At 46.1% G+C, this 18,710-nt stretch overlaps 1 protein-coding gene across 1 annotated transcript in view; it reads left to right on the forward strand.

Annotated features, from left to right (window-relative positions):
* SF3B3 (splicing factor 3b subunit 3) overlaps window positions 1-18,710 on the forward strand; it is a 2,130,119-nt gene that overhangs the window by 323,306 nt on the left and 1,788,103 nt on the right. Inside the window, exons 18-19 of the mRNA XM_044079526.1 lie at window positions 11,689-11,858; window positions 12,198-12,270. Of these exons, the coding sequence (XP_043935461.1) occupies window positions 11,689-11,858; window positions 12,198-12,270 (243 nt within the window). The remainder of the gene's footprint in view (window positions 1-11,688; window positions 11,859-12,197; window positions 12,271-18,710) is intronic.

Genomic DNA, 18,710 nt, shown 5'->3' on the forward strand with positions numbered 1-18,710 from the left:
TATTCACGGATATTCAGACCTCCAGGCTAGTTGCCCAACACAATTCATCTGAAATTCTCCAGGTGCAACTAACACTAGGTAAGACTGCAATCCAAATTGTAGCTTGCTACAGATCCCCGTCCATGCCCCAAGATTCTCACTACACCTTTCTAAACATACTGGAAAATATAAAGATACACCCAAACACCCTAATACTGGGTGATTTCAACTACCATGCCATTAATTGGGAAAACTACTCAGGTACCAACTCCTTTTCCCAACGGTTCTTGGAATTCATAAATTCCAACGCCCTGGATCAACTAATCCATTGTCCCACCAGGGTCTCCAATATCCTAGACCTGGTCATTACCAACATGGGAGATAGATGCTCCACACCAGTGGTCACCCCCTCATTGGTCAGGTCTGACCATAAGCAAATCACCCTTGACATCCACATCCCACCCCCACCCCCCCCAGTAAGGAAACCTCCTTAAAAAACTTCTCCAAAGCCAGCTTCAAGCTACTGAAGTCAGAAGTGACAAACTTCACAACACCCACGCAGACTGGATCTGGAAGTTCGACTGCAAAATCCTACATTAAGGTACTGTACGAGCACATCCACTCGTGCATGAATCATGCCATCCCAAATAGAATCAAGATGCTCTTCTCCAAAAAAAGGAAGCCAATCTGGTGGTCCCCTGCTATAAACAAACTATACAACAGAAGGAAGAAACTGTTGCAAAAAAGAGGAAAATCCCAGGATGCAAAAAAACTCCCTCACCAGCCTCAGTAAGAAGCTGAGATCCCTCATAAAATCCTCAAAAGCTAGTTACGAAAATAAAATTGCCAAAGATTCCAAAGACAACCACACGGCATTCTATAGTTATTTCAAGAATCTAAATGGCAATGCTCAGGTCTGCTCTGAGTTACAACAGAATGGCATTAAATATACTGATCCCAAGGATATTGCCAATGTCCTGGCAGATCGATTTAGTGCCAACTTCACCCCACTCTCACCCCCTAAAGGGCCCATCTCAATACCAAAAGACTGCCAAATTCCGATAATCACGGCCACACAGGTAGAAACCGCACTCTCCAAAGTTAAGAATACAGCATCCATGGGACCAGATGACATCTCAGGCTGTGTACTACATAAACTACAAAATGAACTGGCACCTCACCTAAGTGTGATGTTTAATCATAGCCTCACCTCAGGCTTCATGCCCACTGAGTGGCGCATAGCTACAGTTATCCCGCTGTACAAGGGAGAATCCACCTTGGATCCCGGGAACTACTGTCCCATCAGTCTGACAAGCCTGATTTGCAAGGGCATGGAATGCGTTATCATGGAACTTATAAACAAAGACATTGGCTACCTTCAAACACTAGACCCCACCCAGTTTGGGTTTGTGAAGGGACTATCTTGTCTCCTGAATCTGATTGACTTCTTCGAATCAGTCTCCAGAGCTGTGGACGAGGGTAAGGCAAGTCCACACAGCCTATCTGGACCTCGCCAAGGCCTTTGACACCATCCCCCACTCTGGAATCATAGAAAAACTTACTAAGCTGGGCATAAATCCCTACGTCACTCGATGGGTTGCTAACTGGCTTACTGACAGAACCCAGACAGTAAAAGTAGCCGACTCGAAATCCAGCTCCAGACAAGTGGAGTACCTCAGGGTTCAGTCCTGGGACCACTCTTGTTTGGCATCTACTTCTGTGAAGTACAGCCCAACACTAAGGGACTCTGGCTAACAAAGTTTGCAAATGACTGCAAACTGGGAGCCATTATTGATTCTACAAAAGTTCCTCACAGAAACAGATGCCTGGTGCCAGAGCCATGGGCTCAAGCTTAATGCCAAGAAATGTATAGTTATCCCCTTTGGAAAAAAACATATACCCATGAATTACCACATAGGTGGCAGGACACTAAACATCGAAAGTGTGATGAGAGACTTAAGGACACAGGTGGACAGTGGTCTCACTTTCGATAACCACATTGCCACAACAGTCAGGAAATCCTGTGTGGCACACCTCATCACTAAGGGCTTTTCATCCAGAAAAAAGGAGGTCATTGTCCCACTGTACTCATCCCTCATTAGACCCATTATAGAGTATAATGCCCCATTTGGTGTGTACCTCACAAGACATCTGCAACAGCTTGAAAGGCCACAGAAATACCTAACTAAAAGAATCACAGGCCTAAAGCAGATGCCATATACCGACTGTCTAAAAAAACTCCGGCTGTACTCTGTGGCATATCGTCTACTCAGAGGCAATCTCTGATTAACGTACAAGGCCATGTCAAACCCTGAGCTGTTGGACATGCTCCACAGAAATCCCAGTCCCTCAGAGCCACACGCTCTACAGAAATCCCAGTCCCTCAGAGCCACACGCTCCAGGGATCTAAACCTTGTCATCACAATGAACAAAACATGCTGGAGGGATAGGTTCCTGACCCAGAGACTCCCCATACTCTGGAATAGACTGCCCATACATATCAAGCAGAGCGCCTCTTTGGCCCTCTTCAAAAGGAACATTGATGATTGGATGGGAGATAGGAAATTCACCCCAGGGATCATGTCAGTAGCCCTGCTAGACAGGGGCCTGGAGAAGTAAATATTGTGGGAAGAAATATCCAGGGAATTGTTATGGCTAGGCTTGCATAGGCCCTAGGGCCGATAGCCTAGTACCAACCTATGAATATTTAATATATTAAATGGGATATTTCCCAAGTGACAGAAACTCAAGAAGGATATTTTGAGCTGTGGCAGGTTGAATCTCCTTCCCCATCAGCCAATCCCCCCCAGTGATCTCTGCATACCTAGATGCTTTTGCATCCGCCTCTAAAAATGCAGATTCTCAGCTACCTGCTCAAGAGAGATCTGTTAATTTCTACAAGGTGCCTAATGACCACAAATTTGTAGTACCCCTTTGGCGGACCCTGCTGTGATAGCTGTAGCCCCATATAAACAATCTAGACTGATTCCATCCTCATCACTTCTGCCTACTGACAAGGATAGCAAGATTATGGTCAGGCTGAGCAAGAAGGTTTACACTTCTTGCACCCTGGCCTTTAGGGCCATTAATTACCAAACCCATATAGTTAATTATGACTTGGATTTGGTATCCCTTGCTTCAGTGCTACTGTCCTCATTGCCTGACTCTCCCAACAAGACAGAAGTAGCATCAAAACTGACCCTGGCGTCCCAGGTAGCCAGGCACTCTGTTAGATGCAGTAATGATGCAGCAGAGGCCTCTGCTAGTACTTTGCAGGTATTCATGGCTTAGGCTCCAACCATTGCCTGAAGACTTTAAATCCAAAATTCTAGCTGTCCCACTAGATCACAACCTCCTGTTTGGTAAACAGTCTGCAGAACTTTTTAAGAACCTTCAGGAGAAGAGCAAGGAACTCAATGATATTAAACACCTTGTGGTATCTCCAATACTAAAATTCTACATAAACTACCTGGCTAAGACCACTTATGTCAGAAGAACCCCCCCTCCACTGCCACCCCTTCATCTTCCAGATATAGGTAAGGAGCCAGTAAGCAAACCTCTTCTAGGCCTGCCTCATCTCAGCCTACCCAAAGGCATCCCTTTCAGGACAGAAAAAATGCCAATAATGTGTAACTGCCCACCTCCCCTTTTCATCACGCCTCTCCCATTGTCTTCCCTTTTAGAAAGTAATCATATCAGACCACTGGGTTCTGGAAATAGTGGAAAAGGGATATTTCCTATCTTTGCAGGAAAGGCCCACCCCACAGGGCATTCCATTCCCACCAAAGAACCAACTTCACCAGATTCTATTCCTCACATTATCCAGGACCTATTGGCTCAGAGAACCATAGAACCTGTCCTCTCAGGCCAAGAAGGAAAAAGATGTCCTATTCCTATGCTGCAGTATTCTAGTAGTGGGATTTTCTGCCCCCAGGTGACTTGTACGTCGGCTCCTCTACAAAAGCTTCAGCTTGGCTGTTGCAGTGCGCATGCAACGTCACACTTGGGCCATAAACCAGGGGTCTTAAATGTGACGTCTGCACACACAGTCCTCAGAATTTTTCAGCCACAGATCTTCACATAGTACGATCGCTTCTTCACAGACGTCGCATCGTAAAAGATAAGTAACCCATTGGGATTCTATTTTCTTATTTTTGCCGATTGTTATTGCATAAGCTTGGTTGTTGTACCCTTTTAGCTGATGTCAGGTAAAAAGTGAAAGTACCAATGCGGACGCTAGATACTCCATAAAGATGCCCATGATAGATGTGTTTTTTGCTTAGGCCAGGAACACTGTCACTCCTGCGCTATTTGTCAATCCTTAGTGCCTAAGACCCTGCACAGCCGTCTCTCTGTTTTAAACGTTTACCTTGAAAACCAGCTCCTTGAACAATTAGCCCTTAGAATGGATCCTGCATTGGAGGCCACACCTGATCCTCCTCGCAAGAAAGCTAAGTTTCCTAGGCCTTCCTTGCCTGCCGCTCCGCTTACTGACTCACCATCAACTGCCGATTTAGGGGTTGAGGTGCGCTCGGCAGATCCGTTGACTGCAACGACGTCCCTTGAAGAAGCCGTTGCGCAGCCGGCAACCGGCACGTCCTTGGAGCTTATCCAGACAACGATTTTGTCATGGCCGAAGGGGGAACCAGTTTCGGGGGTACCTCCGACCGGGATCTAGACTTAGGATTTATTAGCCTCCATGCCAGATGCCAGGCCACTCCCTGCTTTCACCACAGCCAAAAAGAAGCAGAAAAGTAAACATACTTCCTCTTCTACGGAAGTAACACTAGACTGGCAGACCTTCACCTCCTCCCTCATGCAGGCCTTTATGGCTCTCAGGCCTTCAGCCACAGCCCCCCCCCCACTCTGCCTCTGTTGAGCCCTAGGCCTTCTCCTGCCTCTTCCCCTCCCACCCATGACCTCTCAAGTCATGGAGGAAGAGCATGATTCTTCCTTCTCTTCCTCAGAAGAGTCCATCTCATGTGTGTCCCAGATTGCCTCCCCCAGGAATATTACTCTCCTGATGAGTCTGTGGAAGGGGATTCTCCTCCTGAGGGTATTATGTTTGGTGAGATCATCACCAAGATGAAGGATTACTTTAAATGGGATACGTCCCAAATTACTGGCACCCAAAAAAAAAGGTACTTTGAGCTGCAGCAAATAAGATCACCCTCCCCTTCGGCGGTCCCCCCGATTCTGCCTGCTTACTTGGATGCCTTCAACTCCGCTTCTAAGGCACCAGACCACCAGCCCCCAAGCGTCCTGATGGCTTTTATAAAGTACCAGAGTACCAGAAATTCCTGGTTAAGCCACACTTGGCGGACCCAGCTGTGATTGCCACCACTGCAGATAAGCAATTTAGACTGCTGCCTTCTGCCTCCCTCCTACCCACAGATAAAGATAGCGAACATATGGATAGGATGGGAAAGTAGGTATATACTTCTTCCACTTTGGCCTTCAGGGCTATAAATTATCAAACCCATATGACTAAGTACGCACTAGACTTGGTTTCTCATACCTCCTCCATGCTGGCATCTGTGCCTAACAGCCCCCATTAAGACGGACATTACATCCAAGCTTTCCTTGGCCCAACAGGTCGCCAGACACTCCATCAGATGCAGCTATGATGCTGCAGAAGCATCTGCCAGAGCTGCAGCATCTTCCTCTGTTCAGAGGAGGTATTCTTGGCAGAGACTTCAGAACCTCCCAGAGGATTTCAATTCCAAGATTCTGGATGCACCACTGGGCCACAGTTTCCTTTTTGGTAAACAATCTGCAGACCTTTTCAAAAATCTGCAGGAAAAAAGTAGAGCTACAGGACATAAAGCATCTTTTGGTTTTACCCCTTCCCAAGTATTATAGGAACTACCCTGCTAAAGCTACCTTTGCGAGGCGTAATCTTCAGCCTGCTACCTCCTCTTCCAAATCTAGAAGTGGGACCAGAAGACCCACCACCTCCAGACTTTCTGCTCCACCTCATCAGCCCAGACCATCCTTTTAGGAGAGGGGAAGCCCCAGTAATGCATAAATGCCGTTCCCACCTTCCCCTCTCGAACCACCTTTGGCAATCCATCACCACAGACCAGTGGGTTGTATCCATTATCCAAAAAGGGTACTTCCTATCCTGAAAAGTAACCCCCCCACCCCAGGAAAGGCATTCCATTCCCTCCCCAAAACCAGACCCACCTCATGCCACAAGTTCTGGCAGACCTAAAGCTAGGCACCATAGAACCTGTCCCTTCAGGACAAGAAGGAAGGGGGTTCTATTCCTGTCACTTCCTGGTCCTCCAAAAAATGGGCCCTGGAGACCCATCTTGGAACTCTCCTACCTAAATCTTCACCTTCATGTACCCGCCTTCAAAATTTACCCTCCTTCAAAATGCTTTATATTCCTCCGTCTCCTGGGCTTAATGGCAGCTACCATCCCCATGCTACCACTGGCAAGAATGAACATGGGTAAGCTTCAGAAGTATCTCAAAAGCATCTGGGCCCAACGTCTTCATCCCCTTAGAGCAGGTCATTCCCCTCCTTTGCTCTCTAAAGGCAGAAATTAGCTGGTGGATCAAGCAAGTCCAGCTCAACTCGGGAATCCCTCTACAGTCACCCATTCCAACCCAAGCAATGCATACAGATGTCTCAGGTTCAGGTTGGGGAGCAACCCTGGCCTCCTACAGGATTCAAGAAAAGCGGCATCCTTCTCAACAGGCCAAGCACATAAATGTCAGGAAAATAACAGCAGTCTTCTTAGCACTGAAAACATTTCTTCCCCTTCTGGTTCCAGGCATGCTCCTGATAGTGACCAACAGCACCATGTTTATGTGGTACATCAAACAGGGAGGAACAAAGGCCTATCCGCTGTGCAAACTAACCCTGCTGATATGGGACCTAGCCTCTCACCACAACTTAGTCCTGCAGGTGGCCTACATCTCCTCACAGGAAAACCACCAAGCAGATCTCTTGATCAGGACCTCCTCACGTCAGCACGAATGGATGGTGAACAGAGAGGTCTTCCTGGACTTAGTCCACCGGTGGGGTGCTCCACAAATAGACCTGTTTGCTTCCCCCCAGAACATACAGCTGCAGACCTGCTGCTCAAAAGCATACTCCCCTCTAGCATGGAGAGTGTATGCTTTCAGCATCTCTTGGGAGGGGAAATTCCTTTATGCTTTCCCCCCCATTCCCACTGATTTAGAAAGTCCTCCTGAAAGTACAGAAGAACAAACCAAAAATCTTGTTAGTGACTCCCTACCAGCCAAGGCAGCACTGGTTCCTCCTACTTCACAAGCTAGCCAAGGGCAGTTACTTCCAAGTTACCCTACAAGGTGGACCTACTGACACAAGACAAAGAAACTCTCCTACACCCACACTTGCAGATGTTGTCCCTGACTCTATGGGTGATAAACTTTTAATCCCTTTCGGACACCACTACTCAGCGGACATGCTTTCTGTCCTAAGGGAGGCAAGGAAATGTGCCACTAGAAAATCTTACCTGGCGAAGTGGGAAAAATGTACTAAATGGTGTCTGCACAAGGAAAGGGACCCTTGCTCTGCTGAGGTCCCCCTGGTTCTGTCCTACTTGTCAGTTGGTTAAAGGTGTACTCTCTTATTCTTCAAAGTACACCTTTTTGCTGCATCACCCTGCCTGCCCCTCGACCCCCCCCCCCGCTAGCCAGGCTCGACGTAAAGCTCTTCCTTAAAGGGGTCTTACACATGAGACTACCAAAGAAACCTATCCCTTTGCCCTGGGACCTGAGCTACATCTTAGAGAAACTAACCCAGCACCCTTTTGAACCAGCTGGGGCCTCCTCCCTACAGAGGTCCTGCTGTTGACCATCACTTCAGCCAGATGGGTGTCAGAGTTGCAGGCCTTAATGGCCTGCACCCCATACACAGTCTTCCATAAAGACAGGGTAACCCTGCGAACCAACCCCTCTTTTATGCCCAAGGTGGTCAGTGACCTGTCTCTTAACCAGTCTTTCCAGTTTCATCTCTTGGTGTGGGCGCAGGCAAGTGAATGATTCTGGACCTAAACTAGAACTATACCAAAAGTGACCAGCTCTCACCTCCTTTCACCTCCTACCCTCCCTGGGCAAGTGCCAAATCTCAACAAATCACATTAGGGAGGGATATTTGAAACTTGCCTTCCCTGTTACTCCTCCATGGATCTCCCATCCCAGTAAGAAGTAAAGGCCCATTCTCTAGGGCAATGGTCAGCCTCCAGGGCCTTCATGAAAGGTCTAGTTTCTACTGCAGGCTATTTTTAGTACCAAAAAAGGACGGACCATGGAGACCAATCCTGGATTTATCTTTCCTAAACCTCTTTCTACAAGTCCTTTCCTTCAGGATGCTAGAACTCCAAACCCTACTTCCACTACTGCCACCCAAAACGTTCTTGGCCACTCTGGACCTGAAGGAAGCCTACCTCTACATCCCCATACATCTCACCCACAGAAAGTGCTTACATTTTGTTGGACCCGCTTCTCATTTTCAATTTACTGCCTTGCCCTTTGGTTTATCCACTGCAGCCAGGGGTCTTCACCAAATGAATAGCTCCCACCGTAGCCTACTGCAGGACCAAGGGCATTCATATCTACCCCTACTTGGACGATATTCTTATTCTTGCAGAAAAGGAAAACACCCTCAAAAAACATCTGCAGTTTTCCATGTCTCTGCCACAAGGGTAGGGATTCACACTCATCCTCGCCAAATCCTCCCTTTCACCAGAGCAGGACGAAATCTTCCTGGGATGCAGGATTCAAACAGACTTGATGAAGGCCTTCCTTCCTCAGGACAAAATGGCTTCCCTAATCAGACCACTTCCAGGACCTTCTCCAGGCCTGCCAACTGTCAGCCAGACAATTCATGCGATTTTTGGGCCATACGGCAGCCACTATACCTATGCTACCACTAGCCAAAGTGCACATGAGGAAGTTAGTGGTATCTGAAGAATGTGTGGCCCAGCACAGCCACTCTCTAAACTTTCAGATACCTTCCTTCCCTGCCTAAAACAGAGTTGAAGTGGTGGATTTAACAGGTACAACTGAACCTAGGTCTTATCCCTTCTACCCTCCACACCAATTCAACATGTACACAGAGATGCTTCAGATCTGGGCTGGGGGGGCTACCATGAAGGGCCTCAAAGTGCAAGAATGCTGGCAAGCACCCTTCCTGAACAAACAAATCAAAGCAAGGGAGATGACTGCAGTTCATTTAGCTCTGTTAAAATGCCTGGTTTTTGTGATCTATAAAAAAATAAGACCACAATAAATAAATTCAAAACTTTTCCCACCTTTAACGTTACCTATAACCTGTACAATTCAATTGAAAAACAAATCTGTTGGGGGGAAAAATATAAAAAAATAAAAAATACAATAAGCTGGTTGCATAAGTGTGCACACCCTTAAGCTAATATTTTGTTGAAGCACCTTTTGATTTAATTCCAGCTTTCAGTCTTCTTGGATGGGGTCTGTCAACATGGCACATCTTGACTTGGCAATATTTACCGACTCTTCCTTGCTAAAGTGCTCCAAATCTGTCTGATTGATAGGGCATCTCTTGTGCACAGCCCTCTTTAGGTCACCCCACAGATTTTCTATTGGATTTGGGTCTGGGCTCTGGCTGGGTCATTCCAAAACTTTAATTTTCTAATGGTGACGCCATTCTTTTGTTGATTTGGATGGATGCTTGAGGTCATTGTCGTGTTGAAAGGTGAAATTCTTCATCTGCTTTTGTAGCAGATGCCTGAAGGTTTTGGGTCAAAAGTGACTGGTATTTGGAACTGTTCATAATTCCCTCCACCTTGACTAAAGTCAAAGTTCCATCTGAAGAAAAGCAACAGTAAAGCATGATACTGCCACCACCATGCTTCACAGTGGGGATGGTGTTCTTTTGGTGATACGAAGTGTTGTTTTTGTGCCAAACGTACCTTTTGGAATTGTGGCCAAAAACTTCAACCTTGGTCTCATCAGGCCATAACACATTTTCCCACATGGTTTTGGGAGACTTGATGTATTTTGCAAATTTTAGCTGGGCCTGGATGTTTTTCTGTGTAAGAAAAGGCTTCCGTCTTGCAACCCTACCCCATAGCCCAGGTATATGGAGAATACGGGAGTTCGTTGTCACATGTAGTGCACAACCAGTACTTGCCAGAAATTCCTGCAGCTCCTTCAGTGTTGCTTTAGGTCTTTTGGCAGCCTCCCTGACCAGTTTTCATCTTGTCTTTTCATCAGTTTTGGTGGGACGTCCAGTTCTTTGCAATGTCACTTTTGTCTCATATTTCATCTACTTTTTGATGACAATCTTCATTGTGTTCCATGGTATGTCCAATGTTGTGGAAATTTTTTTGTACCTTTCTCCTGACTGATGCCTTTCAACAGTGAGGTCCCTTTGATGCTTTGTAAGCTCTCTGCGAACTATGGCTTTTGCTGTAGCAGGCAACTGAGAAAATATTAGGAAAATTCTACTAGGACAACTGAACTTTATTTGGGGTTAATCAGAGTCTCTCTAATTGATGGCAGGTGTGTACCCAAGAAGACTGAATGTTGTAATTAAGTCAAAAAGTGCTAAGTATTAGTTTAAGGGTGCGCACACTTATTCAACCAAGCTTATTGTACGTTTTTTTATTTTTTTTTATATTTTTCCCCCTAACAGATTTGTTTTTCATTTGAATTGTACAGGTTATAGGTCACATTAAATATGGGAAAAGTTTTGAAATGATTTATTGTGGTCTTATTTTTTATATCACAAAATCCTGGTATTTTAACAGTTGTGTGTAAACTTTTTATATCTACTATAGATTATTCCCAGATGTTCAACGTTAGATCACTGTTGTAGTAGCTTAAGCTATTAGGGTTGTAGTCTGCCAAGTAGATGACAGCCTTGAATACTCATCTGTTAGGAGAATCCACTGTTACGGTAAGCTTGTATGTAGGACTGCACTTGCCTCTGTATTCTGCCAAGGGCAAAGGAGTTATAGAGTATGCCCCTTTTAGTTGTGTTTATCTAGCACACACAAATAATGATCCCAGAGGTTCTAAACAAAAAAAAAATAAAATAAAAAATACTGGACTGAAGAACCACAGCTACAAAGACCTGCTTGAATGCCTTTCACTGTACTTTTGTCTTTCATAGTATTTCTTGTGTTAAAGACTCAGTCCTCCTTAATCTCATAAACCTCCACAAAGCAAAAGCTTAACAAACAGCTGAATTGAAGACTTGAATCTCCACTGACAAATAAACAAGGCATTTTTTTTTTTGGGGGGGGTGACATTTTTCATTGCTTCCCCTTCTCTGGAATAGTTGCTTTTAAATATAAAACAGTGTGATACCATTGTTTCCTTTGAGGCAAACTTTGATTGTTGGATGAGCTCCCAAAAATTCATCCCAGGCCTTCATTTCTTCCTTCCTGGAGGCAGGAAGTACCCCACAAGGGTTGGTATTTACAAAGTCATTGTGGTTCATGGACCTCAGAATCTATATTGATGACACGTGTCACTTAATTCTATTGTTTGTCTCCTTAGTAACATGTAGCAGAAATGTTTTCTAAACTGTCTCGACTGGCTGGCTTCGTTTCTACAGATTTTAATTCAAATCCTTGGAGTTAACATAGTTTTACTTGTGCTGCTGTTCAGTGTAGAGCTGAATTCATTTTTAAAGCATTTTTAGCATCTCTGTTGCCACTGTTTAGTAATTGCTATCAGATAGAGTTTTAAAATCTGCCTTTTCTACATTCACTTTTCATCGCAAACTGTATTTCATGTATTTTCTTCATTGATATCCTACAGATTGCTGATTTGGCAAATGAAGACACACCACAGTTGTATGTGGCTTGCGGCAGGGGTCCTAGGTCATCTCTAAGAGTCCTGAGGCATGGTTTGGAGGTATGGCTCATAACTGAGATTCTGTAACTTAAGTAAGGGTGACTCATTCCCATGACTAATCACTTCACATGTGATGTGTGCTGCTAATTGTCATGTGTGTAGATATTTAACTGCAGTTGTGAGAGAGTGTTAGATTATTGATTTTACTGGATTTTGACTGAAAAGCTTACAACACAAAATTTATTAGAAATGCAAAATGGATGTTTAAAAAGAGAGAGGGAGTTTTGAGAGAGGGTTTTGGGGTGAAGTTTTCTTAACTTTGAATCTGTCGTGTTTAAAGTCAGATTTTAAGTAAGTGAGCAGTAGTATTAAAACTTTTCAATGCACTTTGTTTTCAAGGTGTCTGAAATGGCTGTGTCAGAACTGCCAGGTAACCCCAATGCTGTATGGACAGTGAGACGTCACATTGAAGGTATGCAAGGGCAAGTTGTATACATGGACATGGCTAACTAATTTGAAGATGATAAAAACTGAGGTGTGGTGATCATTTCATGTCCCTTCTCCAAGTAATAATGCGTTAAGCTTTCATTCTGATCCAGTATCCTGCCTTTCCCAGAAAATGCACATGCCACTTCGTTTTTATTGGAGCTTTGTTTACATTTCTCAAAATGTGAGACTTGCTTGATATAGTGTTTTTTGAAAATGTTTGTGCTAGGAAGTGAGTTTTAAATTGTGAAATTACTTTACCTGTTTTTAACAGGTTTCTTAGAATGGAGTAGCACAGGTTGTTGGATCATTTTAACCATGGGATTATCTTTCAGTCTCCAGTGACCACCATGCTTATCCTGCTCACTTATTCATCGTGTTTACCCTAACTAGAGGTGAGGTGCCTCCCAGGGTGAGGGTCAAGTAGTGGGAATGGTGCTGATGTCCTTCTGTTACTATGTAGCCGTATTCTAGATGTGGGATTTCCTGCCTTCAGGCGACTCGTACGTCGGCTACTATACAAAAGCTTCAACTTGGCTGTTGCAGTGTGCGTGGAACTTCACACTTAGGGCCATAAACCAGGGGCTTTAAATGTGACATCGGTACGCACAATCCTCCGAACATTTCAGCCGCAGATGGCATTTGCATCATACGATCGCCTGTTCACAGACATTGCATCCCAAAGATAAGTAACCTGTTGGGTTTCTAATTTTCTTATTTTTTGCTGATTGTTATTGCTAACGCTTGGTTGTTGTAGCCTTTAGCTGATGTCAGGAAAAAAGGGAAAGTGCCAGTGCAGGTGCTAGATGCACCATAAAGACGCCCATGACAGGTGTGTTTTTTGCCTAGGCCGGGAACGCTATCACTCCCCCTGCACTATTTGTCAATTGTTTGTGCCTAAGACCTTGCGCAGCCGTCTGGCCATGCTAAACCTCTACCTGGAGAACCAGCGACCTTAAGTGGTTAGCCCTTACAATGGATCCTGCATCGGAGGCCCCACCCGAACCTCTGCTCAAGAAGGCCAAGTTTCCTAGGCCTTCCTCGCCTGCTGCTCTGCTTCCCAACGCACTGCCAACTGCCGATCTAGGGGTTGAGGCACGTTCGGTAGATCCAGCGACTGCAGCGACGTCCCTTGAGGAAGCCGTTTCACAGCCGAAGACCGGCACATCTTCAGAGCTTATCCAGACATTGACGGCCATCAGTGTCGAGGGGGAACCAGTTTCGATGGTACCTCCGACCGGGATCCAGACTTTTGATGTGTTACTGGCCAAACCCAATGCCAGGCCACTCTCTACTTCCTCCCCAGCCGAAAAGAAGCAGAAAACTAAACATACCTCCTCCTCGGAGGCAACACCAGATTGGCAGGCCTTCACCTCCTTTCTCATGCAGGCCTTTATGCCCCTCAGGCCTTCAGCCTCCGTCACCTCCACCCTAACTCTTCTGAGCTCTAGGCCTGCTTTTGCTTCTTTCCTCCCACTCATGAACCCTCAAGTCAGGGAAGAACATGAGGAATCTGTGCAAGGGGATTCCTCCTGTGAGGACATTAATTTTGGAGAGACCATCACGAAGATGAGGGATTACTTTAAATGGGATACATCCCAAATGACTGACACCCAAAAAAGGTACTTTGAGCCGCTGCAAGTAGAATCACCCTCCCCTTTGGCAGTACTCTCAGTTCTGCCTACTTGTTCGGATGCCTTCAACTCAGCTTCTAAGGCCCCAGACTCCCAGCCTCCAGCCCCCAAGCATCCTGAATGCTTCTGTAAAGTACCAGAGGACCCAAAATTCCTGGTTAAACCACTCTTGGCAGATGCAGCTGTTGCCACCACTGCAGATAAGCAATCTAGACTGTTGCCTCTTCTGCCTCCCTCCTACCCACTGATAAAGATAGCAAGTATATGGATAGGATGGGAAAGAAGGTATACAGTTCTTCCACTTTGGCTTTCAGAGCCATAAATTATCAGATCCACATGACCAAGTATGCATTAGACTTGGTCTCTCAAGCCTCCTCCATGTGGGCATCTTTTCCTGACAGTCCCATTAAGACGGACATTTCCTCCAAACTTTCGTTGGCCCAACAGGTAGCCAGGCATTCCATCAGATGCAGCTACGATGCTGCAGAAGCATCCGCCAGGTCTGCCGCATTCGCTTCTGTCTTCAGGAGGTACTCGTGGCCAAGACTCCAGAACCGGATTTCAGGTCTAAGATCTTGGACACCCCTCTGTACCACAATGTTTTCTTTGGCACGTAATCCTCAACCCTCTACCTCCTCTTCCAGAGCTAGGAGAAGGGCTAGAAAACCTACCACCGCCAGACCCTTTGCTCCACCACATCAACCCAGACAGCCCTTTCAGGACAGAGGAAGCCCCAGTAATGTGCGACTGCCTTGCCCCTCTCCCCCTGTCTTTCCCACTGTCTTCCCCTTCGGCAATCCATCACTACAGACCAGTGGGTCCTAAACATAATCCAAAAATGGTACTTCCTATCCTGGAAAGAAAAAAACACCCAGGAGAGGCATTCCCCCCCGCCAAAAAAAAATCAAACAGGCCCATCTCATGCCACAAGTGCTGGCAGACGTTCTAAGGCTAAGCACCATAGAAGCAGTTCCCCCAGGGTAGGAAGGAAAGGGTTTCCACTCCCATCTCTTCCTGGTCCCCAGAAAAGACTGCCTCTGGAGACTCATCTTAGACCTGTCCCATCTAAATATCCACCTTCGGGTACCTTCTTTCAAAATGCCCCCCCCCCCCCCCACTCTACTGCCTCTTATTCCAGCCAATGCCTTCTTGGCCACCCTGGACCTAAAGGAGGCCTTACCTATACATACCCGTCAGGAATTCCCACAGACAATTCCTGCATTTCTCTAGACCTGCCTCTCATTTCCAATTTACTGTCTTGCACTTTGGTTTATCCACGGCCCCCCTGAGTGTTTACAAAGTGCCTGGCCCCAGCAATTGCCTTCTGCAGAACTCAGAGTGTACAGATTTACCCTTATCTGGACGACATCTTGTCTATCAAAGCATCTACATTTCACCATGTCCCTTCTGCAGAATCTAGGGTTCACCATCAACCTCTCCAGTTCCTCCCTAATCCCAGGTCAGGACAGGATTTTCCTATGCTGCAGAACCAGAACAGACACAATGAATGCCTTTGTCCCACAGGACAAGGTTCTTCCGTTGACTTCCCACTTCTAGGAAGCCCTACTATCTCAAACGGTGACGGCAAGGCAATTTCTCCGTCTCTTGGGTTTAATGGCAGCAACCATCCCCATGCTACCACTGGCAAGGATGCACATACACAAGCTACAGTGGTTCCTGAAGAACGTCTGGTCCCAACACCTATATCCCCTAGTGCAAGTCGTTCCCCTCCTTCCCTGTCTGAAAACAGAAATCAGCTGGTGGATCCAGCAGGTACAAATAAACCCAGGGCTCCCACTACAACCCCCCAGCCCAACCCAAGTAATGCATACAGATGCCTCCAATTCAGATTGGGGAGCATCTCTTGCCTCTTACAGGATTCAAGAAAAGTGTCAGACCAAGAACATCAATATCAGGGAAATGGCAGCAGTCTTCTTAACTCTAAAGACCTTCACTCCCCTTCTGGTTACAGGGGTGCTCCAGATTGTAACTGACAGCACGGTGATGTGGTACCTCGACAATCAGGGAGGAACGAAGGCCTCTCAGCTGTGCAGACTAACCCTGCTGATATGGGAAATCTCTTCACAACTTAGTCCAGCAGGCGGTCTACATCTCCTTACAGGACAACCACCAAGCAGATCTCTTGAGCAGGACCTCCTCTCCTCAGCACGAATGGAAGCTGAACAGGGAGGTGGTCTTAGATATAGTCCAGCAGTGGGGTGCTCCACAAATGCACCTGTTTGCCTCCCTCCAGAACAGGCAACTGCAGACCTTCTGTTCAAAAACCCACTCCCCTCTAGCATCGAGAGTGGATGCTTTCAGCATCTCTTGGGAGGGAGAAGTTCCTTTATGCCTTCCCCCCATTCCCACTGATTCATAAAGTCCTCCTGAAAATACAGAAGGATAAACCAAAAATCTTGTTAGTGATTCCCTACTGGCCACGACAGCACTGGTTCCCCCTACTTCACAAGCTAGCCAAGGGCAATCACTTCAAGTTACCCTACAAGGTGGACCTACTGATACAAGACAAAGGAACTCTCCTACACCCACACTTACAGACGTGTCTTTGACTCTGTGGGTGATAAACTTTTGATCCCTTTCAGACACCACTACTCAGAGGATGTGCTTTCTGTCCTAAGGGGGGAGGCAAGGGAAACCTACCACCAGAAAATCTTACCTGGCTAAGTGGGAGAGATTTACAAAATGGTGTCTGCACAATGGAAGGGGCCCTTGCTATGTGGAGGTCCACTGGTTCTAAACTACCTGTGTCAATTGATAAAAAGTGGACTTTCTTTTTCTTCTGTAAAAGTACACCTCTCTGCCATATTAGCCTTCCTGCCCCTGGAACCCCCCTTGCTTGCCAGGCTCGACATAAAGCTCTTGCTTAAAGGGGTTTTGCACATGAGACCACATAGGAAACCTATCCCCCCGCCCTGGGACTTTAACTACATCTTAGAGAAATTAACCCAACATCCCTTTGAACCGGCTGGGGCCTCTTCCTTACAGATGTGTACATGGAAGACTGTCCTGCTGGTGGCTCTCACTTCAGCCAGAAGTGTGTCAGAATTGCAGGATTAAATGGCTATCCCCCCTACACCATCTTCCACAAAGACAGGGTGTCCCTGTGAACCAACCCTTCCTTTATGCCCAAGGTGGTCAGTGACTGGTCTGTAAACCAATCCAACCATCTTCCCACCTTTTTTCCCTCACCCACTAAAGAATGGGAGAGGATCCTGTACTCCTAGGACGTGCACAGGCAACTGAGGTTTTACATGGACAAGACCAAAACCATCAGGAAAACTAACCCGTTCTGTGTCTCCTTTCACCCCAGAGCCCTGGCCAGGCAGTCTCCAAGCAAACCATTGTGTGCTGGATTAGGAAAGTTATTTGCCTCTCTTACTCCCACCATGGAAAGGAACCTCCAGTGAGAATTAAGGCCCATTCTACTATAACTGTGGCCACCTCTGCCGCCTTCATGAAGGGCCTAAACACAGCATCCATTTTGGAAGCAGCCACTTGGGCTACTATCCACACCTTTACCAAGCATTACAGCTTGACCAAGTTTCCCGAACTAGGACAGGATTCGCCAGGGCAATCCTGCAGGATCTTGTAGAACCTCTTAATCTACCACCACCCTCTCATCCGCATAAGCTGTGGTACACTCCCACATCTAGAATAGTTCAAAAGAGGAGTAGAAGGACATAGTATAGTTGTGTAAAATCTTAGCATAACCAGAGATGTCCTTATCTTCCATGTTGCAGTATTCCTTCCCACCCACCGGTTTCCCCAGGTTCTGTTCCTTACGTGTCCTATCGATATTACAGTAGGACACCAAGTCACAGACCTGAAAACCACTGGCATTCCTCCTGCTGGGCCTTATTCTCTGCCTGCTGGCCTTCAAGTTCTGAGGATTGTGCGTGCAGATGTCACATTTAAGGCCCCTGGTTTATGGCCCTACGAGTGACGTCCCACGCACACTGCACCAGCCAAGCTGAAGCTTTTGTATAGTAGCTGTCGTACGAGTCGCCTGAGAGCAGGAAATCCCACATGTAGAATACTGCAACATGGAAGAGAAGGACATCTATGGTTATGGTAAGATTTTACACAACTATTCTTTATCTGTCATGTAGTTGTATTAAATTATTTTATTATATGGCTTTAATAGCTCCCCTTCACATACCTACTTCATCACAAATGGTAGTAAGGAGTTAGTGAAAGAGAGATGCACGTTTCCCCACTTTTGCGGGAAGTATCCCCTCTGCACCCTTGCTCCTTGACAGCAAAGAGCCTGGTGTGATCTCCAATTTCTGCTAGAAGTTCTACATGGAATTTGCAGTCGGGGTATCACCTCTGCAAATGTGCCTCCAGTGAGAAATGAGCAGGTTTTGTCTCTTCATTCTTGTTTCTCTCACCAGTTTTCTATAGTATCAGTTGCTCAATGAACCCAACTTGGCTAGGTTGTGGTTAAGGTTTTATAATTCAACACTGGGGAGGTGGTAGCTTTTCAATATTTTTATGCCATTAACACCTTTGTCTGGAATCAGTGTCTAGCTTAGACAATCCCTTTGTCTTCCCTTTACACTCTGTCATATGGCATGTATGATTTTACTTGTCCTGCTTCATTTTCTGGGTGGTACAGATATTACAGCAAATTTGAAGTTGTTTTGACCTAGAGTTTTTCCTGTTGTCATTGTGGCTGCACCACTTTCCAAAGCACTGAGTGTAAATAATGCAGGTGTTTAACACTGGATTTAACTCTGATTGTACTGCTTTGGCAACCCTCATGTTCCAG

Source organism: Protopterus annectens, chromosome 8.part0, assembly GCF_019279795.1.
Source record: "Protopterus annectens isolate FY-2018-M chromosome 8.part0, PAN1.0, whole genome shotgun sequence".
Classification (NCBI taxonomy): domain Eukaryota; kingdom Metazoa; phylum Chordata; order Ceratodontiformes; family Protopteridae; genus Protopterus; species Protopterus annectens.